Raw genomic sequence first — 22024 nt, 5'->3', positions numbered from 1 at the left:
ATAAATTAACAAGTGCAAAGAAGAAATCAAAAGATAACTTGAAATAAATGAAAATGATAACACAACAACCCCAAATCTGTGGGACACATGGAAAGCAGTTCTAACAGGGAAATTCATAACATTACAGGTCTATCTGAGGAAGAAGGAAAAGCTAAAATAAATAATCTAACTTTACATTTAAAGGAACTTGAGGAAGAACAACTAAATAAACCCAGAGTGAGTAAAAGGAAGGAAATAATAAAAATCAGAGCAGAAATAAACAAAATAGAGTTAAAAAAACAACACACAATTCACATATCAATGAAACCAAGAGTTGGTTCTTTAAAAGATAAACAAGATTGACAACACTTTAACCAGATTCATCAAGAAAAAAAGAGAGAAGACCCAAATAAATAAACTCGGAAATGAAAGAGGAAAAGTGACAACTGTCACCAAAGAAATACAAAGGATTGTAAGAAAATATTATGAACAACTATATGACAACAAATTGGACAATCAGGATGAAACGGGTAAATTCCTAGAAACTGAATCTTCCAAAAAGGAATCAGGAAGAATCAGAAAATCTGAATAGACATATTACAACTAATGAAATTGAAGCCGTAATAATAATAATAAAAAACAACTCTAACAAACAAAAGAACACAATGGCTTCACAGGTGAACTTTACCAAACATTCAGAGAAGAATTAACACCTATCCTTCTCAAACTATTCCAAAAAATTCAAGTGAAGGAAAGACTCCCAAGCTCATTTTACAAGGCTAGCATTATCCTAATTACAAAACCAGATAAAGACACTACAAAGAAAGAAAATTATAAGCCAATAACCCTGATGAACATAGATACTAAAATCCTTAACAAAATATCAGCAAAGTGAATCCAGCAGTACATTAAAAAGATATACATCAAAATCAAGTTGAATTTATTTGCGAATGCAAGGTTGGTACAATATCCACAAAATAATAAATGTGATATACCAAATGAACAAAATAAAGGATGACCACATGATCACATCAATAGATGCAGAAATAGCATTTGATAAAATTAAGCACTCATTTCTGATAAAAACTCTCAGCAAAGTGACAATAGAGGGAACATACCTCTATTGCCATATATGACAATACCACTGCCACCATCATACTCAATGGGCAGAACTAAGGGGCCTTAAGATCAAGAACAAGGCACGGATGTCCACTTTCACCATTCTTATTCAACATAATACTGGAAGTCCTAGTCACAGCAATCAAGAAGAAGAAGTAAAAGGCATCCAAATTGGAAAGAAATAAGTAAAGTTCTCATTATTTGCAGAGGACATGATACTGTATATAGAGAAATTTGAAGATTTCACCAAAAATCTACTAGATGATAAATGAATTCAGTAAAGTATCGGGATACAAAACAAATATCCAGAAATTAGCTGCATTTTTATACAATAATAATAAACTATCAAAATGGGAAAGTAATAAAAAAATCCTATTGCTTCAAAAAGACTAAAATATCTAAGAATAAATTTAACCAAGGATGTAAAAGACCTGTACTCAGAAAATTATAAAATACTGAAGAAAGAAAATGAAAAATATACAGCTAATCTGCAGCATATTCCATGTTTATAGGTAAGAAGAATTAATGTCGTTAAAATGTCCATACTACCCAAAGCAATCTACAGATTCAACTCAATTTCTGTCAAGATACCAATCATGTATTTCAGAGAACTAGATCAAGTCTTCCAAAAATTTATATGGAACCACAAAAGACCCCAAATAACAACAGTGATCTTGAGAAAGAAGAACAAAGTTGGAGGAATCACACTACCTGATATCAAACTATACTACCTTGGCCATAGTAATGAAAACAGCATGGTACTGGCATAAAAACAGACATATAGGTCAATAGAACAGAACAGAGAGCCCAGAAATAAATCTATGCCTTTATAGTCAATTAATATTTGACAAAGGAGACAAAAAACATACAATGGACTAAAGATAGTCTATTATAAATGGTTCTGTTAAATTGGACAGACATGTGCAAAATAATGAAACTAGACCACCTTCTTGCACCAGACAAAAGAATAAACTCAAAATAGATCAAAGACTTGAAATGTTAGACTTGAAACCATAAAAAAGCCTAGAAACAAATATAGGCAGTAAAATCTCTGACATTTCTCATAACAATATTTTTTTCTGATATATCTCCCCGGGCAAGGAAAACAAAACGAAGTATAAACAAATGAGACTATATCAAACTGAAGAGTTTTTGCACAGCAAAGGAAACCATTAACAAAGTGAAAAGACAAGCTACTGAATGGGAGAACATATTCGCCAATGATACATCAGATCAGGGGTTATTATACAAAATTTATAAAGAATTTATAAAACTCAACACCAAAGAAACAAACAATCCAATTAAAAAATAGGCAAAAGACCTGAATAGACATTTCTCCAAAGAGGACATACAGATGGCCAATAGACATATGAAAAGATGCTCAACATCACTAATCATCAGAGAAATGCAAATTAAAACCATAATGGGATATATCACCTCACACCTAATAGAGTGGCTATCCTCAATAAATCAACAAACAATAAGTGTTGGCTAGGATGTCGAAAAAAGGGAACCCTATTGCACTGTTTGTGGGAATGCAAATTGGTGCAGCCATGTGGGAAGCAGTATGTAGTTACCTCAAAAAAATTAAAAATTACCCATCAATCCCGCTTCTGGGAATGTAACCAAAGAAACCTGAAACACCAATTCTAATTGCACCCCTGTATTCATCACAGTGTTATTTATAATAGTCAAGATTTGGAAGCAGCCCAAGTGTCCACCAGTCTATGAGTGGATAAAACAGCTCTAGTACATTTACACAATGGAATACTACTCCACTGTAAAAAGGGAGAAAAAAAAATTATCCTTTGGGATAGCATGGATGGACTTGGAAAACATTATGCTAAGTATAATAAGCCAGTTAGAGAAAGTCAAATACCATATGATTCACTCCTATGTAGAATTTAATGAACAAATTGAACTAACAAGAAAAATAGAGACAGACTCTTAGATAGCAGGCAGACAGTTTTGGAGGATGGAGGTGGGGGTAGGAGACAGGGAGGGTTTGAGCAAAAAAGGGGAAAAAAGAGAAAAACTCATGGGCACGGTCAGCAGTGTGGTGACTGCAGAGGTGAGGGTGGTGGTGGAGGTAGGAGAGGTTATAGGTGGAGTAAGTGGTGATGTGAATAAAAATAAACAAAGAGAAAGAAAATCAGCAAATCAGCAACATATTCAGTCCAGCTAACGGATTTCTGACCAGCCAGTCTGCAACATTCTTACTCTGGTGATCCTGTTTCCACAGCTAATGTCAGCTCCTGTTGCTTTGTTCACTGCTAGAACTTAATGCTTGATATAAGCACCTAGCACATAATATGAATGTCACAAGCATTTATCAAATGCATCTTTAGATTAGGAATAATTGCCACTGAGCATAATATCCCCACTGCTTGAAACACTGCCTGGTGCATAGAAGTAATTTCATAAAACATTAGTTAATGAATGAATGAGTGAATTCATTGTCCATGCATGTTTTAAAATAATTGTGAGGGATATCCTTGAAGTAAACCAGTGATTATTCAAATATTTAAATTTCTGTAGGTTCATATACATCTCATATACATTTCTTTTTAAAAATACAAAGATGCCCACCTGCCTATTTGGGAGAGTTAAAAGCATTACAAATTCAATATGTTTAAAACTGAACCCATGCTTTTTATCCTATTTACTCCTGAATCAGATCCTCTTCTACTGTTTCCTCTGTCAGTAAATAGGATAGGTCTGAAATCTCCTTTCTCCTTTGAATTTCCATTTTCTACTCAGCATCAAGTAATGGTAATTTTACCTCCTAAATATATTTTGAATATTCTCAGTTCTCTCCCTTTAAATGAGTGAGCAGACATTAATCCAAGCTACCATTAGTTGTCACCTAAATTACTTTAGTAACCTATTAATTGGTCCATGGGCATCCTCTCCAGCCTTCTCACCACACTTAACTTTTATCAGTCAAGTCTCTCCTAATAAACTTTTATCAGATGCTTTGCTAATAGGACAGAGTCTAAATCTTTAACATGGCCCACAGGCCCCATTTATTCTCATCTGGTACCACATTCTTCCTCACTGTCTGAACTTCAATCACTGGCCTTCTTCAAGTAACTTGAGATTGTCATGTCTTCTCTTCCCCCATGAGAGAACTTTTGCAAATGTTAGTATCTCAGTCTGAAACATTCTTCCTTCTGCTCCTACTTATTCTTTATGTACTAAATCCCCATCACTCCTTTATTCCTTGACCAAGTCAAATATCCCTATCTTAGCCCTTTGTCTATTTCCTTTAAACAATTCTCATGTTCGAAATATTTTGTTTGTGTCATTATTGAATTAAGAGCTATTCTTTAACTAAACTATAAGCTATAAGAGGGGGAACTATACTTTTGGCATATAGAGGGAACTCAAAAATATTAAATTAATATAACAATGAATTAATGAATGAATTAATGGGAGGCATTTGGATCTGATTAGGTCTTCTCAGTACAATAAAAGTGAACAGTTAGATCCTGCCTTCTGAGAGGGTAGTGGGACAAAGGGAAAGCAATGCTGCTCAGAGGAGCCACCTCATTTAGCTGCATTCTTTTCATGGAAAATTTCACTGAACAATGAAAGTCTCTCTAGCCTCTCATGGATTCGTGTTAGGTGGTAAAGCAAAAATTAGAACATAGAAGACATATAAAAGTCAATTTCATCTTTACTGAGGAAGGGGAAGATGGATTTGTCATAGTGTGCTAATTCAGGAGTAAAGTACTAAGGCAGGTTTTACTTAATAAAATAGCCAATTTAAAAATGTGTGCTATAGTGTAAGAAGGATTTTTACCTTTAAGGAGTCTCTTTGTCTTTAGGTGTTATGTAGCTATTTTCACTTCTTTTTAGGGTTCATTTGGATAGTTTTTAAAAATACAAAAGCGATTGTAATTTTATAATGTACCATGTATAAATGGTATTTTTTCCTTCTATTCTTGCCTCACTGTGAAAGTTTCAATCACTGCTGTTACAACATCAGCAACAAAAATGTTTCATCTTAGAACTCAAAAGTAAAAGACAAGAAGAAGATATGAAACAAGATCAGCCTTAGGAAAAACATTTGGGATCTGAGCAGGTCTTGCACATACTGCCAAATTTTCCTTTGTTTTCATATCATTCTGTTACCTCATCAGGAAATGTTAGCTATTTTCCTCCATTTTATTAGTTAATATGGATCAACTTTTAAAATGCCATTTCATTTAGCTACTTATAAATTATCATAAATCACACACATTATGGTTAAAATAGATAAGAGGAAATGGAGAAAATATTGGGTTCTTAATTATCAACACAGCTCTGCAAAGTAGCAAATGGAAGAACTGAGAAGGGTCAGAAAAATTACATGTTTATGTTTATTCCTAAGTATCTTAATTTTTTGTTGCAATGGTAAATGAGATTATTTTTTTGTTCATTTCTCTTTCTGAGAGTTCATTATTGGTGTATAAAAATGCCAGAGATTTCTTGGTGTTAATTTTGTATCCTGCTACATTGCTGAATTCATTTATTAAATCTAGTAGTTTTTTATGGACTCTTTAGGGTTTTCTATGTACAATATGCCACCAGAAAAAATTGATTTCATCTATCTTCCTTCTCATCTTTAAACATATTATTTAACCAACTTTTAGCTTTTCCAAAATAAAGTCCTACTACACTAAGATTAATTAATAAAGTAAAAAAAAAGACTATTTACAAAAAAACATTTTAGAAATCCAGTTCTTTTGATTAGTAACCAGGTTTGGTACCAGAAAAACTTCAAAGTGCTCTCTAAACATTGAATTTTCATCAGTGATGCTGCAAGCCTTAGTTCTCATCTTTCATGCTTACTCATGCAATAACTTCAAAGGAATCAAATGAAAGGATGGTAATCTCTCAAAGCAACATTGTGCTAGGGCCAGTAATCTTGTTTTTAGCTATCATGCATTTACAACCAAATAATTGCTTCATTACACTATACTTTATTAAATATAATAATTAAAATTTTGTTACAAATGAGTAAATATTCAAATCATTCAGAAATGAAATCCAAGCCCAAGGGTTTCTAAAAAAAAGGAAAAAGAATTAGGGTCAAATGTCAACATCTTCAAGAGAAAGAGATAATTTAAACTTGTCTTTTACTTACAGAAATATGTTCTGCATATTTTATTGTTTTGTCATCTTGATTGTTATAATCCAGCCAGTGAATGTTCAAAGAACATAAAATCCTACAAATAAGTATACTGAGTATGAGTGAATTTATAAAAAGGCAACAATTTAAAACCAAGAGTCTCACATGCAATCTTTGATCACATAAAGCAATTTATCTTTCCTAGTGGTGCTTCAATAACATGTAATGTATCAGTAGAAGAAAAATAAAAAGAATTTGTAAGCTTCATGACACTTGTATGTTTAATTTTTCAGAGCAAAAGTAAGTTGAAAACCTTATCTGAATCAGCATGGTATCATCAGTAAAAATTTGGGTGATCAAGACTTTGTAAAATTAGATTGTAGAGCATTCTGAGTCAGTGCAGAAAGCTGTACTAGACACTGACTTTTGAACATGAATTAGACATATCATCATGGACTTTGTGGTCAGTAATTATCATCTGAGGAAGTACTGAAAACTATACCAGAAGGAACTTTGGAGGCAAAAGGTTAGAACTATGAGTTATGGAGTAGTAGCCTTGAACCAAAGGAGAACAAAAATTACGATGTACTTAAGAATTTTGCTGTTCAGATCAAGAAATGTCCTCATACTAGCAGCTTTTTAAAGGTCTCTTACAACAAAGTCATAAAATGGAGACAGCATTTAAAAATTAAAAATATAATTCTTCCTATAAATTTATTTAGAAGTCAGTAATTTATGCTGGTACTACAGGTGAAAAATTGTTTTAAAAGCTATGTTGGCAAAAAGTGTAAATGTTTTATAATATTATGGTAAAAAGGAAAAAAGGAAGGGAGCCATTGGATGTTCTCTGTAGTATCTTTCTCACTCAAGACACTGGAGTTAAAAATTATCTTTTAGATAATTGGGATATTATCTAGGTCTGTGCTTCTCCAACTTATAGTATATAGAGAATTGCTGATAGTACATTTTTGTCATCCACCAGTTACATATAAGAGGCAGTGGGGGCAGATTAAAGATGATCTCTTTTTTGATATAAACATTAAGTATAGGGATTATCAATAAGTCCAAATTGAAGTTTTGGAAAGGGGATATGTGTGTGTGTGTGTTTGTGTTGTGTGTACACACATGCATGTGTGTATTTGGAAAGATTGGTATTGAAGTGCTGAATGATCAAAATGGAAAAAGTGAGCAGGAAATCGCTAAATAAAAAGCCCTGTCAAAGATTAAAGTCCTCAGGATCCAAGAAGGTGGCAGACAGGACAGCAGTGAGAAAGAGTGTGAGTGAGTGAGGGACAGTTATATTCCGCAAGACTGTTGGGGACTGGCAGACCAGGCTCCCATGGCCAGGCAGCCTCTACTGCTGCTGAAATCTCTCCCAGGGTGGCCTACGCTGCTCCAAGTCCGCACACTCTTCCCTTTTCTCTTTCTTCGCAAGCCAATTTCTTTTCTGGTTGGTTGTTTGATTGTTTGTTAGTTTTTTTGTTTGTTTTTGTTTTTTATTTTATGATTTTGTTTTTCCTCTCCTTGCTTGTTCTCTTCTGCCGCTAATAGCTTAATTAGTTTCACTCACCAAACTCAGGCCTATCTTCTCCCTACTCTATTCTCCTTTTCCAAATATATATATGGTGAAATCATTTTTTATTGAATATTTTGTTTTTTACTTTTCTTCTTATATACTCATTTGCTTTCTATCTCCTCTAAACTAAATTGTGGCTATTCCCCCATTCATTAAATTCCTTTATCTTATCTTCTGGAAATAAGCTCTGCCTCTTCAGATTCAGGTCCCCTCCATTTTTTCTGGGTGTTTGCTGTTTGAGTTTTTTGGTTTAGTTGTTGGTTGTGTGGAGCTTTCCTGCCATATATGTATATATTTTTCCCTTATTTTTTCTTCTTTTTCTTTTCTCTCTTACCTTTTTTCCTTTTCTCAATATCATTTCTGCGTGATTTCCTCTCCCTTAAGTATCTTTTCTCTGGTGTTCACCTTTATTTGGGTTTATTGGTGTTGTGTATACACTCGTGTTTTGTTCCCTCTGTGTCTTATCTTGTAAAGTTGTATTTTGTGCTTTTTGATTAATGTGGTAGAGAGTGAGCAACATAACCAGACACCCAGAGAGGAGCAAACATGGGAAGACAAAGAAAGAGCCCCCATATGAAAGATAAAGAGAAATCACCAGAAAAGGAAGTGAATGAAATGGAGCAAGCAATTTGTCAGAGAAAGAATGCACAACAATGGTCATAAGGACACTGAAAAGATGGGAGACAAATTCAAAAACATGTGTAAAAATCAATAGGACATGAAGAATAATCAAGAAGAAATGAAGAATAACATTGCTGCAATAAAGAATACAATATAAAGCATCGACAGTAGACTAGAAGAAGCTGAAGACCACATCAGTGAGATAGAAGACAAAGTAGGGGAAAAAAACCCAATCAGAGCAGTAACTGGACAAAAAACTTAAAAACCAGGAGGAGAGCATAAGGGAGTTTTGGGACAACACAAAATGAAACAACATCCTCTTAGTAGGGGTAACCGAAGGAGAGGAAACTGAGCAAGGAATAGAAAACCTGTTTGAAGAAATAAAGACAGAAAACTTCCCTGATATTGGGAAGAAAAATCCACACAAGTCCAAGAAGCTAACGGAGTCACTAACAAGATGAATCCGAAAAGACCAACACAAAGACACATCATAATTACAGTGGCAAACACCAATGACAAAGTAAGAATCTTAAAGGCTTCCAGAGAGAGACAGAAAGTTACCTCCAAGGGATCTTCCTTTAGACTATCAACTGATTTCTCAACAGAAACACAAAAGGCCAGAAGGAATGGAATGAAATATACAAAGTGATGCAAAGCAAGGGATGGAATCCAAGAATACTATAGCCAGCAAGGCTATCATTCAAAATTGAAGGGGAAATCAGGAGCTTCACAGACAAAAAATGGTTAAGGGAGTTTACTACCACCAAACTAACAATGCAAGAAAAGTTAAAGGGACTGCTGTGAAAAGAAGAAATAGGAAGGGAAGAAGGAACACAGGCATAAAGAATAAAACAACTACCTATCAATAAGAACCTTAAATGTAATTTAAATAAATGCTCCAATCAAAGGACGTAGGGTAGCTGAATGGAGAGGAAAACATGACCCATATATCTTCTGTATACAAGAGACCCACCTAAGAACAAAGAACTCACAAAGACTGATAATGAAGAGCTGAGAAAAAAGAATTTAGGTGAATGGAAATTAAAAAAAAAAAAAAGCTGGGGTAGCAATAACTATATCTGACAAATTAGATCCCAAGTAAAGTCCGTAACGAGAGATAAGGAAAGCCACTCCACTAAAGGGAGCAATTCAACAAGAAAATATAACTCTGGTAAACATATATGCACCCAATATAGGAGCACCCAAATACATTAAAAAAAAAAACCTGCTGGAAGATATCAAGGGAGAGATCCACAGCAACACAGTCATAGTAGGGGACTTTAATACACCATTGACACCACTAAATAAATCCTCTAAACAAAAAATCAGCAAATAAACAGCAATCCTAAATGACTGACTACATCAGATGGACTTAATTGACATCTTCAGAACATTTCACCCCAAATCTACAGAATATACATTCTTCTCAAGTGCACAAGGGTCATTTTCAAAAGTAGACTGCATATTGGGACACAAGAAGTCTCTTCAAACTCAAGAAGATAGAAATCACATCAAGCATCTTCTTGGACCACAATAGCATAAAATTAGAAATTAACCACAATAAAAACAATGGGGAAAAAATCAAACACATGGAGGCTAAATAGCATGCAATTAAACAATGATTGGGTTATCAAAGAAGAAATGAAAAGCATCCTGGCAAGATACGACATTGAAAACACAATAATCCAAAATCTATGGGACACAGTGAAAGCAGTCTTGAGAGAGAAGTTCATAGCTCTATAGGCCTACCTCAAAAAAACAAGAAAAAAATGGTAACAAATTATCTAACCTTATATCTCAAAGAATTAGAAAGAGAGCAACAAGAAAAGCCCAGAGTAAGCAGAAAAAAAAGGAAATAATAAATATCAGAAGAAAAACCAAGATGGCGGCATAGGTAAACACCAGAGTTTGCTTCCTCGAACAACCACTTCAAAAAGCAACTAAAAGACGGAATGGACATCATCCAGAACCACAGGAAGGCTGGCTGATCGAGAGTTCTACAACTAGGAGGAAAGAGAAAAACATACCGAGACTCAGAGGAGGCACAGTACTGAAGTAAAATACTAAGGTGCGGAGTGCATGCGGAGCGGGCTGGTGGCTGAGGGCGCAGTTGTCGTTTTCAATTGGGAGGGAGCCTCAGGCTCTGAGCTTCAGTTCTGGGCGAGTCTCTAGGGACCCAGACTCATACGGGAGAAGCGGGACTGTCTGGCATCGCTCAGAACCCTAGGGAAGCTTTCTCTCTGTGGGGCTTGGAGCAATTACTGGGACACTGGGAAGCAGAGCCTCTGAGGGCAAGACTCAGAGCAGCCATAATTGCTAACCCCGCCCTGTTGATCCTGTGGGACCCGCCCCGCCCAAGCCCTGTAGGGAGACTTTTGCTGGATAGCCTCAGGCAAAGGCTAGATTAGCACCTCCCTAGAGATCCAGGAGCCAGGAAACCCAGAGGTCAGAGTGGGACCATCCAGTTTGCAGCTCCATGGAACCATAAAAGACACACGCAGGGGGCAGACTCAGTGAGCACCAAAGCCCCATCAAAGCAAGTCTAGCCCCAGAGGGGTGTCTCCAGCACAGAAGTTCTCCCACTGCAGACACAGCTGATTCTCACAGCCAATTGGCCTGGAGGTCAATTCCTCATAGTGATAACTACAACAATCAAGGCTTAACTACAACAAGACTGTGCACAAAGCCCACAAGGGGGTGCACCAAGAGTGTCTACCTCAGGTAATTGGGACACTTAGCACAGAAAGGGACTCTATCGACACAGCGAAGCATAAAAAATGCTGAGACAAAGAAACAGGACACAAACAACAGAATTGGAGGAAAGCAAACTGTTGGATATAGAGTTCAAAACCACACTTTTAAGGTCTTTAAAGAACTGTCTCGAAGCCACCAGTAAATTTAATAAGGCCCTCGAAAAGACTGGTGAGACCACCGATAAATGTAGTGAGATCCTCAAGAAATCTAATGAGACCCTCGATGTGTGATAAAGAACCAACTAGAAATTAGGCATACACTGACTGAAATAAAGAATATTATACAGACTCCCAACAGCAGACCTGAGGGTTGCAAGAATCAAGTCAAAGATTTGAAATACGAAGATGCAAAAAACACCCAACCGGAAAAGCAAAATGAAAAAAGAATCCAAAAATACGAAGATAGTGTAATGAGCCTCTGGGACAGCTTCAAGCGTACCAACATCCGAATTATAGGGGTACCAGAAGAAGAGAGAGAGCAAGATATTGAAAACCTATTTGAAGACATAATGACAGAAAACTTCCCCTACCTGGTGAAAGAAATAGACTTACAAGTCCAGGAAGTGCAGAGAACCCCAAACAAAAGGAATCCAAAGAGGTCCACACCAAGACACCTCATAATTAAAATGCCAAGAGCAAAAGACAAAGAGAGAATCCTAAAAGCAGCAAGAGAAAGAAAATCAGTTACCTACAAGGGAGTACCCATATGACTATCAGCTGATTTCTCAACAGAAACTTTGCAGGCCAGAAGGGAATGGCAAGAAATATTCAAAGTGATGAATAGCAAGAACCTACAACCAAGACTACTTTATCCAGCAAAGCTATCATTCAGAAGTGAAGGTCAGATAAAGAGCTTCACAGATAAGAAAAAGCTAAAGGAGTTCATCACCACCAAACCAGTATTATATGAAATGCTGAAAGGTATCCTTTAAGAAGAGGAAGAAGAAGAAAAAGGTAAAGATACAAATTATGAACAACAAATACACATCTATCAACAAGTGAATCTAAAAATCAAGTGAATAAATAATCTGATGAACAGTATGAACTGGTGATTGTAATAGAATCAGGGACATAGAAAGGGAATGGACTGACTATTCTTGTGGGGGGGGGGAGGAAAGGGGTGTGGGGGTTTGAGAAGAGATTGGACAATAATCATGCACGTATGGATGAGGACAGTGGGTGGGGAGTGAGGGAGGAGGGTGGGGTGGGAACTGGGTGGAGTGGAGTTATGGTGGGAAAAAAGAGTAACTAATGTAATAATCTGAAGAATAAAGATTTAATTGAAAATAAATAAATAAATAAATATCAGAGCAGAAATAAATGACTAGAGACAAAAAAGAAATCAATACAAAAGATAAATAAAACCAAGAGCTGGTTCTTTGAAAGGATAAACAAGATTGATGAGCCTCTAGCCAAGCTCACCAAGAAGCAAACAAAGAGGACCCAAATAAACATTATCAGAAACAAAAGAGGTGAAATAACAATCGACCTCATAGAAATACAAAGGATTATGAAACAATACTATGAACAACTCTACTCCAAAAAATTGGACAACCTAAACTAAATGGGCATATTCTTAGAAAAACACAAGCTCCCAAAACTCAATTAGGAAGAATTAAAAAAAAAACCTGAATAGTCCAATAACTACCGAAGAAATTGAAGCAGTAATCAAAAATCTTTCAGGAAAAAAAAGCCCTGATCCAACGGCTTTCCAGGGGAGTTCTACAAATCCTTCAAAGAAGAACTAAAACCTATCCTCCTCTGACTACTCCACAAAGTCCGAGAGAAAGGCAAATTCCAAGATCTTTCTATGAAGCCAGCATTACCCTAAACCTAAAACAAGATAAACACACTATAAAGAAAGAGGACTAAAGGCCAATATCCTTGATAAACATAGATGATAAAGTCCTCAACAAAATTCTAGCAAATTGGGTCCAGCATTACATTAGAAGCATCATACTTCATGACCAAGTGGGATTTATTCCAGGGATGCAAGAAAGGTACAATACCCACAAATCAATAAATGTGATACATCACATAAACAAATTGAGAGATAAAAATCACATAATCATACCAACTGATGCAAAAAGAGCATTTGACAAAATTCAACACGATTTCTTGATAAAACTCTCAGCAAAGTGGGAATTGAGGGATCATACATCAACATAACAAAAGCCTTATATGACAAACCTACAGCCAACATCATACTCAAAGGGCAAAAACTAAATCTATTCCCCCTTAGAACAGGAACAAGATAGGGATGCCCACTTTCACCACTCTTATTCAATATGGTACTGGAAGTGCTAGCCATAGCGGTCAGACAAGAAGAAAAACTAAAAGGCATCCAAATTGGAAAAGAAGAAGTAAAACTGTCATTATTCACAGATAACATGATACTGTACATAAAAAACCCCAAAGACTTCACCAAAACACTACAGTACTAGATTTAATAAATGACAATATAGCAGGATACAAAATTTATACCCAGAAATCTATGGCTTTTTTATATACCAATAATGAAGTCACAGAAAGAGAAACTAAAAAACAATCCTGCTCACCATTGCACCAAAAACATTAAGATACCTAGGAAAAAACTTAACTAAGGAGATAAAAGACCTATACTCAAAAAACTACAGGACATTAAAAAGAGATAGAGGAAGACATAAACAAATGGAAGAACAAACCGTGTTCTTGGATTGGTAGAATCAACATCATTAATATGTCCATACTACCAGAAGCAACTTATAGATTCAATGCAATCCCATTACAATACCAATGGAATATTTCACAGACCTAGAACAAACTCTCGAAAAATTCATCTGGAATAAAAAAAAAAAAGCAAAAAACTCCTAATAGCCACAGCAATGCTGAAAAAGAAGACTAAAGTTGGAGGGATCACTATAGCAGATATCAAGCTAATTATAAAGCCACGGTTCTCAAAACTGCCTGGTACTGGCACAAGAACAGACATATAGACCAATGAAACAGAACAGATAACCCAGAAATAGACCCAAGCCAATAAGCTCAATTAATATTTGACAAAGGAGGCAAGAACATAAAATGGATTCATGACAGTCTCTTCAATAACTAGTGCTGGGATATTTGGTCATATATACATAAGAAAACAAAACTAGATCACCAACTTACACCATACACAAAAACAAACTCAAAATGGTTAAAGGTCTTAAATGTAAGACAGGAAATCATAAAAATCTTATAAGACTCCATAGGCAGCAAAACATCAGACATATATAATAGCAATATCTTTACCGATACAGCTCCTAGGGCAATGGAAACTAAGGAGAAAATAAACAAATGGGACTACATCAAAATAAAAAGCTTCTGCACAGCAAAAGAAACCATCAACAAAACAACAAGAAAGCCCAGTGCATGGGAGAACATATTTGCCAATTCTATTTCAGAGAAGGGTTTAATCTCCAACATTTACAGGGCACTCATACAATTTAACAAAAGAAGATAAAAAAATCCAATAAAAAAATGGGCAAAGGACCTAAATAGACCATTTTCAAAAGAGGACATACAGAAGGCTGAGAGACATATGAAATATGCTCAAAGTCACTAATCACCCAAGAGATGCAAATCAAAACAATAATGAGGTATGATCTCCCACCTGTCAGAATGGCTATCATTAAGAAATCAACAAAAGACAAGTGCTGGTGAGGATGTGGAGAAAAAGGAACCCTCGTGCACTGCTGGTGGAAATGCAGACTGGTGCACCCACCGTGGAAAATAATATGGAGTTTCCTCAAAAAGTTAAGAATGAAACTCCCGTTTGGCCCAGTAATCCCACTTCTAGTAATATATCCCAAGACACTAGAAACAACAATCAGAAAGGATATATGCAGCCTTATGTTCACAGCAGTACAATTTACCATAGCTAAGATCTGGAAACAACCTAAGTGCCCATCAGCAGATGAATGGATTAAAAAATGATGGTACATCTACACAATGTAATACTATGCCACTATAAAAAAGAAGGAACTTTTACCATTTGCAACAGCATGGATGGAACTGGAGAGCATTATACTAAGTGAAATAAGCCAGTTGGAGAAAGATAAATATCACATGATCTCACTCATATGTGGGATATAATGATCAACATAAACTGATGAACAAAAATAGATCCAGAGACAAGGTAGCCAACCTCAGAGAGAATGCAGGGGAGGGGAGTGGAGGAAGGTTAGAGATAAAGCAAAGGACTTGTATGCATGCATATTAGCATAACTAATGGATGCAGACACTGGGGAACTGGGTGTTTGCCCTTGGGGGTGGGAGAGGCTGGGGGGTTCAATCAGGGGAAAAGGAGACATGTAATACTTTAAACAATAAATATATAAATTAAAAGCCCTGTCAAATGGGAAGAGAAGAATAAGGAATGAAAGAAATATTGGGTGTCAGGCAAGATTGGCTGGAATTGTTATATGTGTAGATAAAAATAGGAATTGAGGGTGACGGCTTAGTAAGTATAAAAACATAGTGGTCTATGTATAAAAATTCTCCCTTCTTCCAACAGTAGGGAACCAAAGAGTTAAGTTAAAGTAACTCCTCTTAAATTTCTGAAGAAAATACTCTCTCTTTATATATCTATATATCTATATATCTATGTATATCTATTATTCTATATATATGATCTCTTAACCACCCTCCTCCCCTGCCTTCCCTCTGAGGTATGAAGGTCTCTTTGGTGTTTCTCTGTCTCTAGATCTATTTTTGTTAATCTGTTTATGTATATATCTATTTATCTATATCTATACAGATATATATCTATTTATTTATATCTAAAGATATTATCTACCTATATACCTATATCTATATCATCTATATCTATATCATCTATATCTATATCTATATCTATATCTATATCTATATCTATATCTATATCATCTATATCTATCTATCTCTATATATCTATATCTATGTATATCTATCTATCTGTATCTGTAGTTATATCTATTCTATATTCATATCATGTATAATCTATCTATATAAATTCCTTAAATAGGTATCATTGAAGTCACTAGGGAATTATTTTTAGTTCATATATTTCCTAAGTGTCTTTAGAAGAGACTGAGAAAATAGAGCCTGTTATTTTTCCCACAGCAGCACACATTAATATAACCATAAGATTTACATTCTTAAAACCCAGAACAACAACAAAATATGAGAGTTAGAATGTAGGATTATTTTATTTTTTAAATTTGTCTTTATTGTTGAAAGTATTATAGGTTTCCTGCCTTTTCCCTCATTGAACCCTTCAACCCCACATGTAGGTTTATTTTTATTTTATTTACTTTGTTGGTTAATTAATTTATTTATTATTTTATTTTTTTATTTTTTTATTGTTTAAAGTATTACATATGTCTCCTTTTCCCCTATCAATCTCTCCCTGGCCACTCCCAACCCACACAACAAGCCCCCACCAACCCAGTGTCCATGTCCATTGGTTATGCTAATATGCATGCATACAGGTCCTTCAGATGATCTCTTAACCACCCTCCTCCCCTGCCTTCACTCTGAGGTTTGAAGGCCTGTTTGGTGTTTCTCTGTTTCTAGATCTATTTTTGTTAATCTGTTTATATTGTTCACTGGAGGGCCAGTTCATAAAATTTGTTCACTTGGGGGGTTTCCTCAGCCTGGCCTACACCCTCTCACAGTCCGGGAGCCCTTGGGGGATGTGTGACCGACATCCTTAGCACTGCTGTGGAGGTGGGAGAGGCTCCCACCACTGCTGCTGCACTCTCCATCCATGAGCCGGGCTTCTGGCTGAGCGGCACTCCCCCTGTGGGAGCACACTGACCACCAAGGGTCAGTGTACATCATAGTGGCTGGTTGTTCCGCCATTCGGTCGATTTGAATATTAGCCTTTTATTATATAGGATGAGAGGACCAGTGCATGAATTCGTGCACCAGTGGGGTCCCTCAGCCTGCCCTGCGGGATTGGGCCAAAACCGGCTCTCTGACATCCCCCGGGGGGTCCAAGATTGTGAGAGGGTGCAGGCCAGGTCAAGGGACCCCACCAATGCATGATCGGGGCCGGGGAGGGACCGCGGGAGGGCTCTAGGGCATGTCCAGCCTGTCTTGCTCAGTCCCGATCAGCTGTACCCCAGCAGCAAGCTAACCTACCAGTTGGAGTGTCTGCCCCCTGGTGATCATAGTGACTAGTCTACCAGTCAACTGTCTGCCACCTGGTGGTCAGTGCACGTCATAGTGAGCGGTTGAGCGGCTTTAGCATATCATTAGCATATTATGCTTTGATTGGTTGAACGAATGACAAGACACTTAGCATATTAGGCTTTTATTATATAGGATGTTATTTGGTTGATTACATCATACCCGCCCACCCAGGATTGGGGCCGGGGAGGGATGTAGTAGGTTGGCCAGATGGGGAGGGACTGCAGGAGGTCTCCAGGGCAAGTCTGACCCGTCTCGCACAGTCCCGATTGGCTGGATACCAGCAGCAAGCTGATCTACCAGCCGGAGTGTCTGTCCCCTGGTGGTTAGTGAACATCATAGCGAGTGGCTGAGAGGCCTTACCATATCATTAGCATATTATGCTTTGATTGCTTGAACAGATGACTGGATGACCAGGCACTTAGCATATTAGGCTTTTATTATATGTACTAGAGGCCTGGTGCACAAAATTTGTGCATGGGGGGTGTCCCTCAGCTGGCCTGCACCCTCTCCAATCTGGGACCCCTCGGGGGATGTCCAACTGCTGGTTTAGGCCCACAGGAATCATGCCTACACCAGCGGTCGGACATCCCTCTCACAATCCAGGACTGCTGGCTCCTAACCGCTCGCCTGCCTGCCTACCTGATTGCCCCTAACCGCTTCTGCCTGCCAGCCTGATCGCCCCCTAACCGCTCCCCTGCCAGACTGATTGATGTCTAACTCCTCCCCTGCTGGCCCAATCACCCCCAACTGTCCTCCCCTGCAGGGCTGGCCATCCCCAACTGCCCTCCCCTGCCAGCGTGGTCACCCCTAACTGCCCTCCCCTGCAGGCCATCTTCTGACAGCCATCTTGTGATGAGTGAGGGCATCACATGAGGGCACAAGGACCACCTAGGCTTTTATTATTATAAGTAATAATAAAAGCATAATATGCTAATTAGACGGGACAGCTGAACAATCTTTAGGACGTCATTCTGATATCCTTACCGATGAAGCCACGGTGGAGGGGGCTGAGGCAGAGGTGGTTAGGGGCAATGAGGCAGGCAGGCCAGCAGTGAGGGGCAATGAGGCAGGCAGGCAGTGTGGTTAGGGGCAATCAAGCAGGTGAGTAGTTAGGGGTTATCAGGCAGGAAGGCAGGCAGGCAGAGCGGTTAGGGGTTAGGAGTGATCAGGCAGGCAGGTGAGCTGTTAGGAGCCAACAGTCCTGGGCTGTGAGAGGGATGTCCAATTGCCAGTTTAGGTCCAATCCCTGTGGGCCTAAACCAGCAGTCAGATATACCCTGAGGGGGCCCAGATTACGAGAGGGTGCAGGCTGGGCTGAGGGACCCTGCATCCCATGTATTAATTTTGTGCACTGGGCCTCTAGTAGGATTATCCTATCTAATAAAAGAGAAACATGGTAATTAGCATACGACCGCTACCCTTCCCATTGGCTAATCAGGGAGATATGCAAATTAACTGCCAGCCAAGATGGCGGCCGGCAGCCAGGCAGCTGGAAGTGAACATGAGGCTTGCTTGCTACAGTGACGGAGGACTCCAATGTTCCCTGCCTGCCGCTGCTGAGCTCTGAGCTGCTAAGAAACATTGTAACAGATATAGAAGCTAAACAAAACCCCAGAAACCTGCTTTCAGTGAGCCGGGATCTCAGAACTGGAGTTATACATTGTTTCACTTATAGAACACAAACAAACCAGATACCTGCTTTCAGCAGCAGAGGCCTCAGAGCTGGAGCCAGAGCTAAAGCTGGCCGAGAATAAAAAAGAAAAAAAGGAGAAGTTGGGAGCTTCAGTCACCCGCCAGCCTGAAAACAGCCCTCAGCCCCTCACCGAGACTGGCCAGGCACCCTAGTGGGGACCCCCACCCTGAAGGGTGTGTGACCAGCTGCAAACAGCCATCATCCCCTCACCCAGGCTGGCCAGGCACCCCAGTGGGGACACCCACCCTGATCCAGGACACCCTTCAGGGCAAACCAGCCAGCCCCACCCATGCACCAGGCCTCTATCCTATATAGTAAAAGGGTAATATGCCTCCCGGCACCGGGATCAGCATGAAAGGGGGCAGCGCCCAAAACCCCTGATCGCCCTGCAGCTCTGTGTGTGACAGGTTGCAGCGCCTCCCCTCCCCCCGCCACCCACGGGCCCTGCTCTGTGTGTGATGGGGTAGAGCCATAACCTCCCCATTGGCCCTGCCCTGAGTGTGACAGTGGTGGCATCCCAAACCCCTGATTGGCCCTGCTCTGTGTGTGACAGGGGGTGGTGTCCCAACTCCCCTATCGGCCCTACTCTGTGAGTGACAGGGGGGAGCTCCTCAACCCCCTGATGGGCCCTGCTCTGTGAGTGACAGGGGGCAGCGCCGCAACTCCCCGATTGGCCCTGCTCTGTGCATGACAGGGCGTGGCGCCGCAACCTCCCCATCTACCCTGCCTTGAGTGTGACAGGGGGCGGTGCCCCAACCCCCCAATCGGCCCTACCCTGAGCGTGACTGAGGGTGGCATCACAACCTCCAGATCCACACTGCTCTGTGCATGACAGGGGGCGGTGCCCCAACTCCCCAATCAGCCCTGCTCTGAGCCCGACCAGGGGCTGCACCTAGGGATTGGGCCTGCCCTCTGCCACCCGGGAGCAGGCCTAAGCCAGCAGGGCGTTATCTCCCAAGGGGTCCCAGACTGCGAGAGGGCACAGGCCGGGCTGAGGGACCCCGCTTCCCCCCCTCCCCCCATTGCACAAATTTTTGTGCACTGGGCCTCTAGTATTCTATAAATGAATGAGATCATATAATATTTATCTTTCTTCAACTGGCTTATTTCACTTAGCATAATGGTCCATCCATGCTCTTACAAATAGTAAAAGTTCCTTCTTTTTTATAGCAGCGTAGTATTCCATTGTGTAGATGTACCACTGTTTTTAAATCCACTCATCTGCTGATGGGCACTTAGGCTGTTTCCAAATCTTGGCTATTGTAAATTGTGCTGCTAAGAACATAGGGGTACATATATCCTTTCTGATTGGTGTTTCTAGTTTCTTGTGATATTTTTCTAGAAGTGGGATTACTGGGTCAAATGGTAGTTCCATTTTTAACTTTTTAGGCAACACCATACTGTTTTCCACAGTGGCTGCACCAGTCTGCATTCTCACCCAGCAGTGCACAAGTGTTCCCTTTTCTCCACATCCTCACCAGCACTTGTTTGTTGATTTGTTGATGATAGCCATTTTGACAGGTGTGAGATGGTACCTCATTGTTGTTTTGATTTGCATCTCTTGGATGATTAGTGACTTTGAGCATGTTTTATATGTCTCTTGGCCTTCTGTATGTCCTCTTTCAAAAAGTGTCTATTTAGGTCATTTGCCCATTTTTTGATTGGATTGTTTATCTTTCTTTTGTTAAGTTGTATGAGTTCCCTATACATTTTGGAGATTAAACCCTATTGGAGATAACATTGGTAAATATGTTCTCCATGCTGTGGACTTCCTTCTTTCCTTTCTTCCTTCCTTCCTTCCTTTCTCTCTCTCTCTCTCTCTCTCTCTCTCTCTCTCTCTCTCTCTCTCTCTCTCTTCCTTTCATGGTTTCTTTTGCTGTGCAGAAGTTTTGTTTTGATGTAGTCCCATTTGTTTATTTTCTCTTTAGTTTCCATTGCCCTAGGAACTGTATCAGTAAATATATTGCTATGACATATGTCTGATATTTTACTGCCAATGGAGTCTTATAAGATTTTTATGGTTTCTCGTCTTCCATTTAAGTCCTTTATCCATTTTGAGTTTATTTTTGTGTATGGTGAAAGTTGGTGATCTAGTTTCATTTTTTTGAACGTATCTGACCAATTTTCCCAACACCATTTATTGAAGAGACTGTCTTCACTCCATTGTATGCTCTTGCCACCTTTGTCAAATATTATTTGAGCATAATAGATTGGGTGCATTTATGGGGTCTCTGTTCTGTTCCATAGATCTATATGCCTTTTCTTGTGCTAGTACCAGGGTGTTTACATTATGGTGGGTTTCTAGTATAACTTGAAATCTTGTATTGTGATTCCTTCAACTTTGTTTTTTTGTTGTTATTTTCCCCCCCTAAAATTGCTTCAGTTATTTGGGGTCTTTTTTGATTGCATATAAATTTTTGGAGTTTTGTTCTAGGTCTGTGAAATATGCTCTTGGTTTTTAATAGGGATTGTATTGAATATGTAGATTGCCTTGGGTAGTATGGACAATTTTATGATGTTGACTAGATGCCTGGTGTATGAAATTGGTTCACACAGGGGGTGTTCCTCAGCCTGGCCTGCACCCTCTCCAATCTGGGACTCCTTTGGAGATCGGGCCTAAACTGGCAGTTGGACATCCCTCTCACAATCTGGGACTCCTGGCTCCTAACCTGCCTGCCTGCCTGAATGCCCTTAACCACTTCTGCCTGCCAGCCTGATCGCCCCCTAACCACTCCCCTGCTGGCCTGATTGATGCCTAACTGCTCCCGTGACAGCTTATTTGCCCCCAACTGCCCTACCCTGAAGGCCTGGTCCCCCCTAATTGCTCTCCCCTGCAGGACTGGTCGCCCCCAACTGCCCTCCCTTGCTGGCCTGTTCACCCCCAACTGGCCTCCCCTGCCAGCCTGAGTGCCCAAAACTGCCCTCCCCTGCTGGCCATTTTGTGGTGACCATCTTGTGGCAGCCATCTTGTG

At 39.2% G+C, this 22024-nt stretch overlaps 1 protein-coding gene across 1 annotated transcript in view; it reads right to left on the bottom strand.

The window, feature by feature from the left end:
* Nucleotides 1-6272: 6272 nt before the first annotated feature.
* The window catches only part of LOC308515451 (phospholipid scramblase family member 5-like), a gene marked incomplete at both ends in the record, with an annotated part of 51296 nt that continues 35544 nt past the window's right edge, over nucleotides 6273-22024 (bottom strand). Inside the window, one exon of the mRNA XM_081086031.1 lies at nucleotides 6273-6311. Coding sequence (XP_080942157.1) covers nucleotides 6273-6311 — 39 coding nt within the window. The remainder of the gene's footprint in view (nucleotides 6312-22024) is intronic.

This window comes from Myotis nattereri (assembly GCF_964212035.1).
Source record: "Myotis nattereri genome assembly, chromosome: 3".
In the NCBI taxonomy this organism is placed as follows: domain Eukaryota; kingdom Metazoa; phylum Chordata; class Mammalia; order Chiroptera; family Vespertilionidae; genus Myotis; species Myotis nattereri.
Note: the sequence above shows the minus strand (reverse complement) of the source record. Positions and strands in the feature narration are given on the sequence as shown.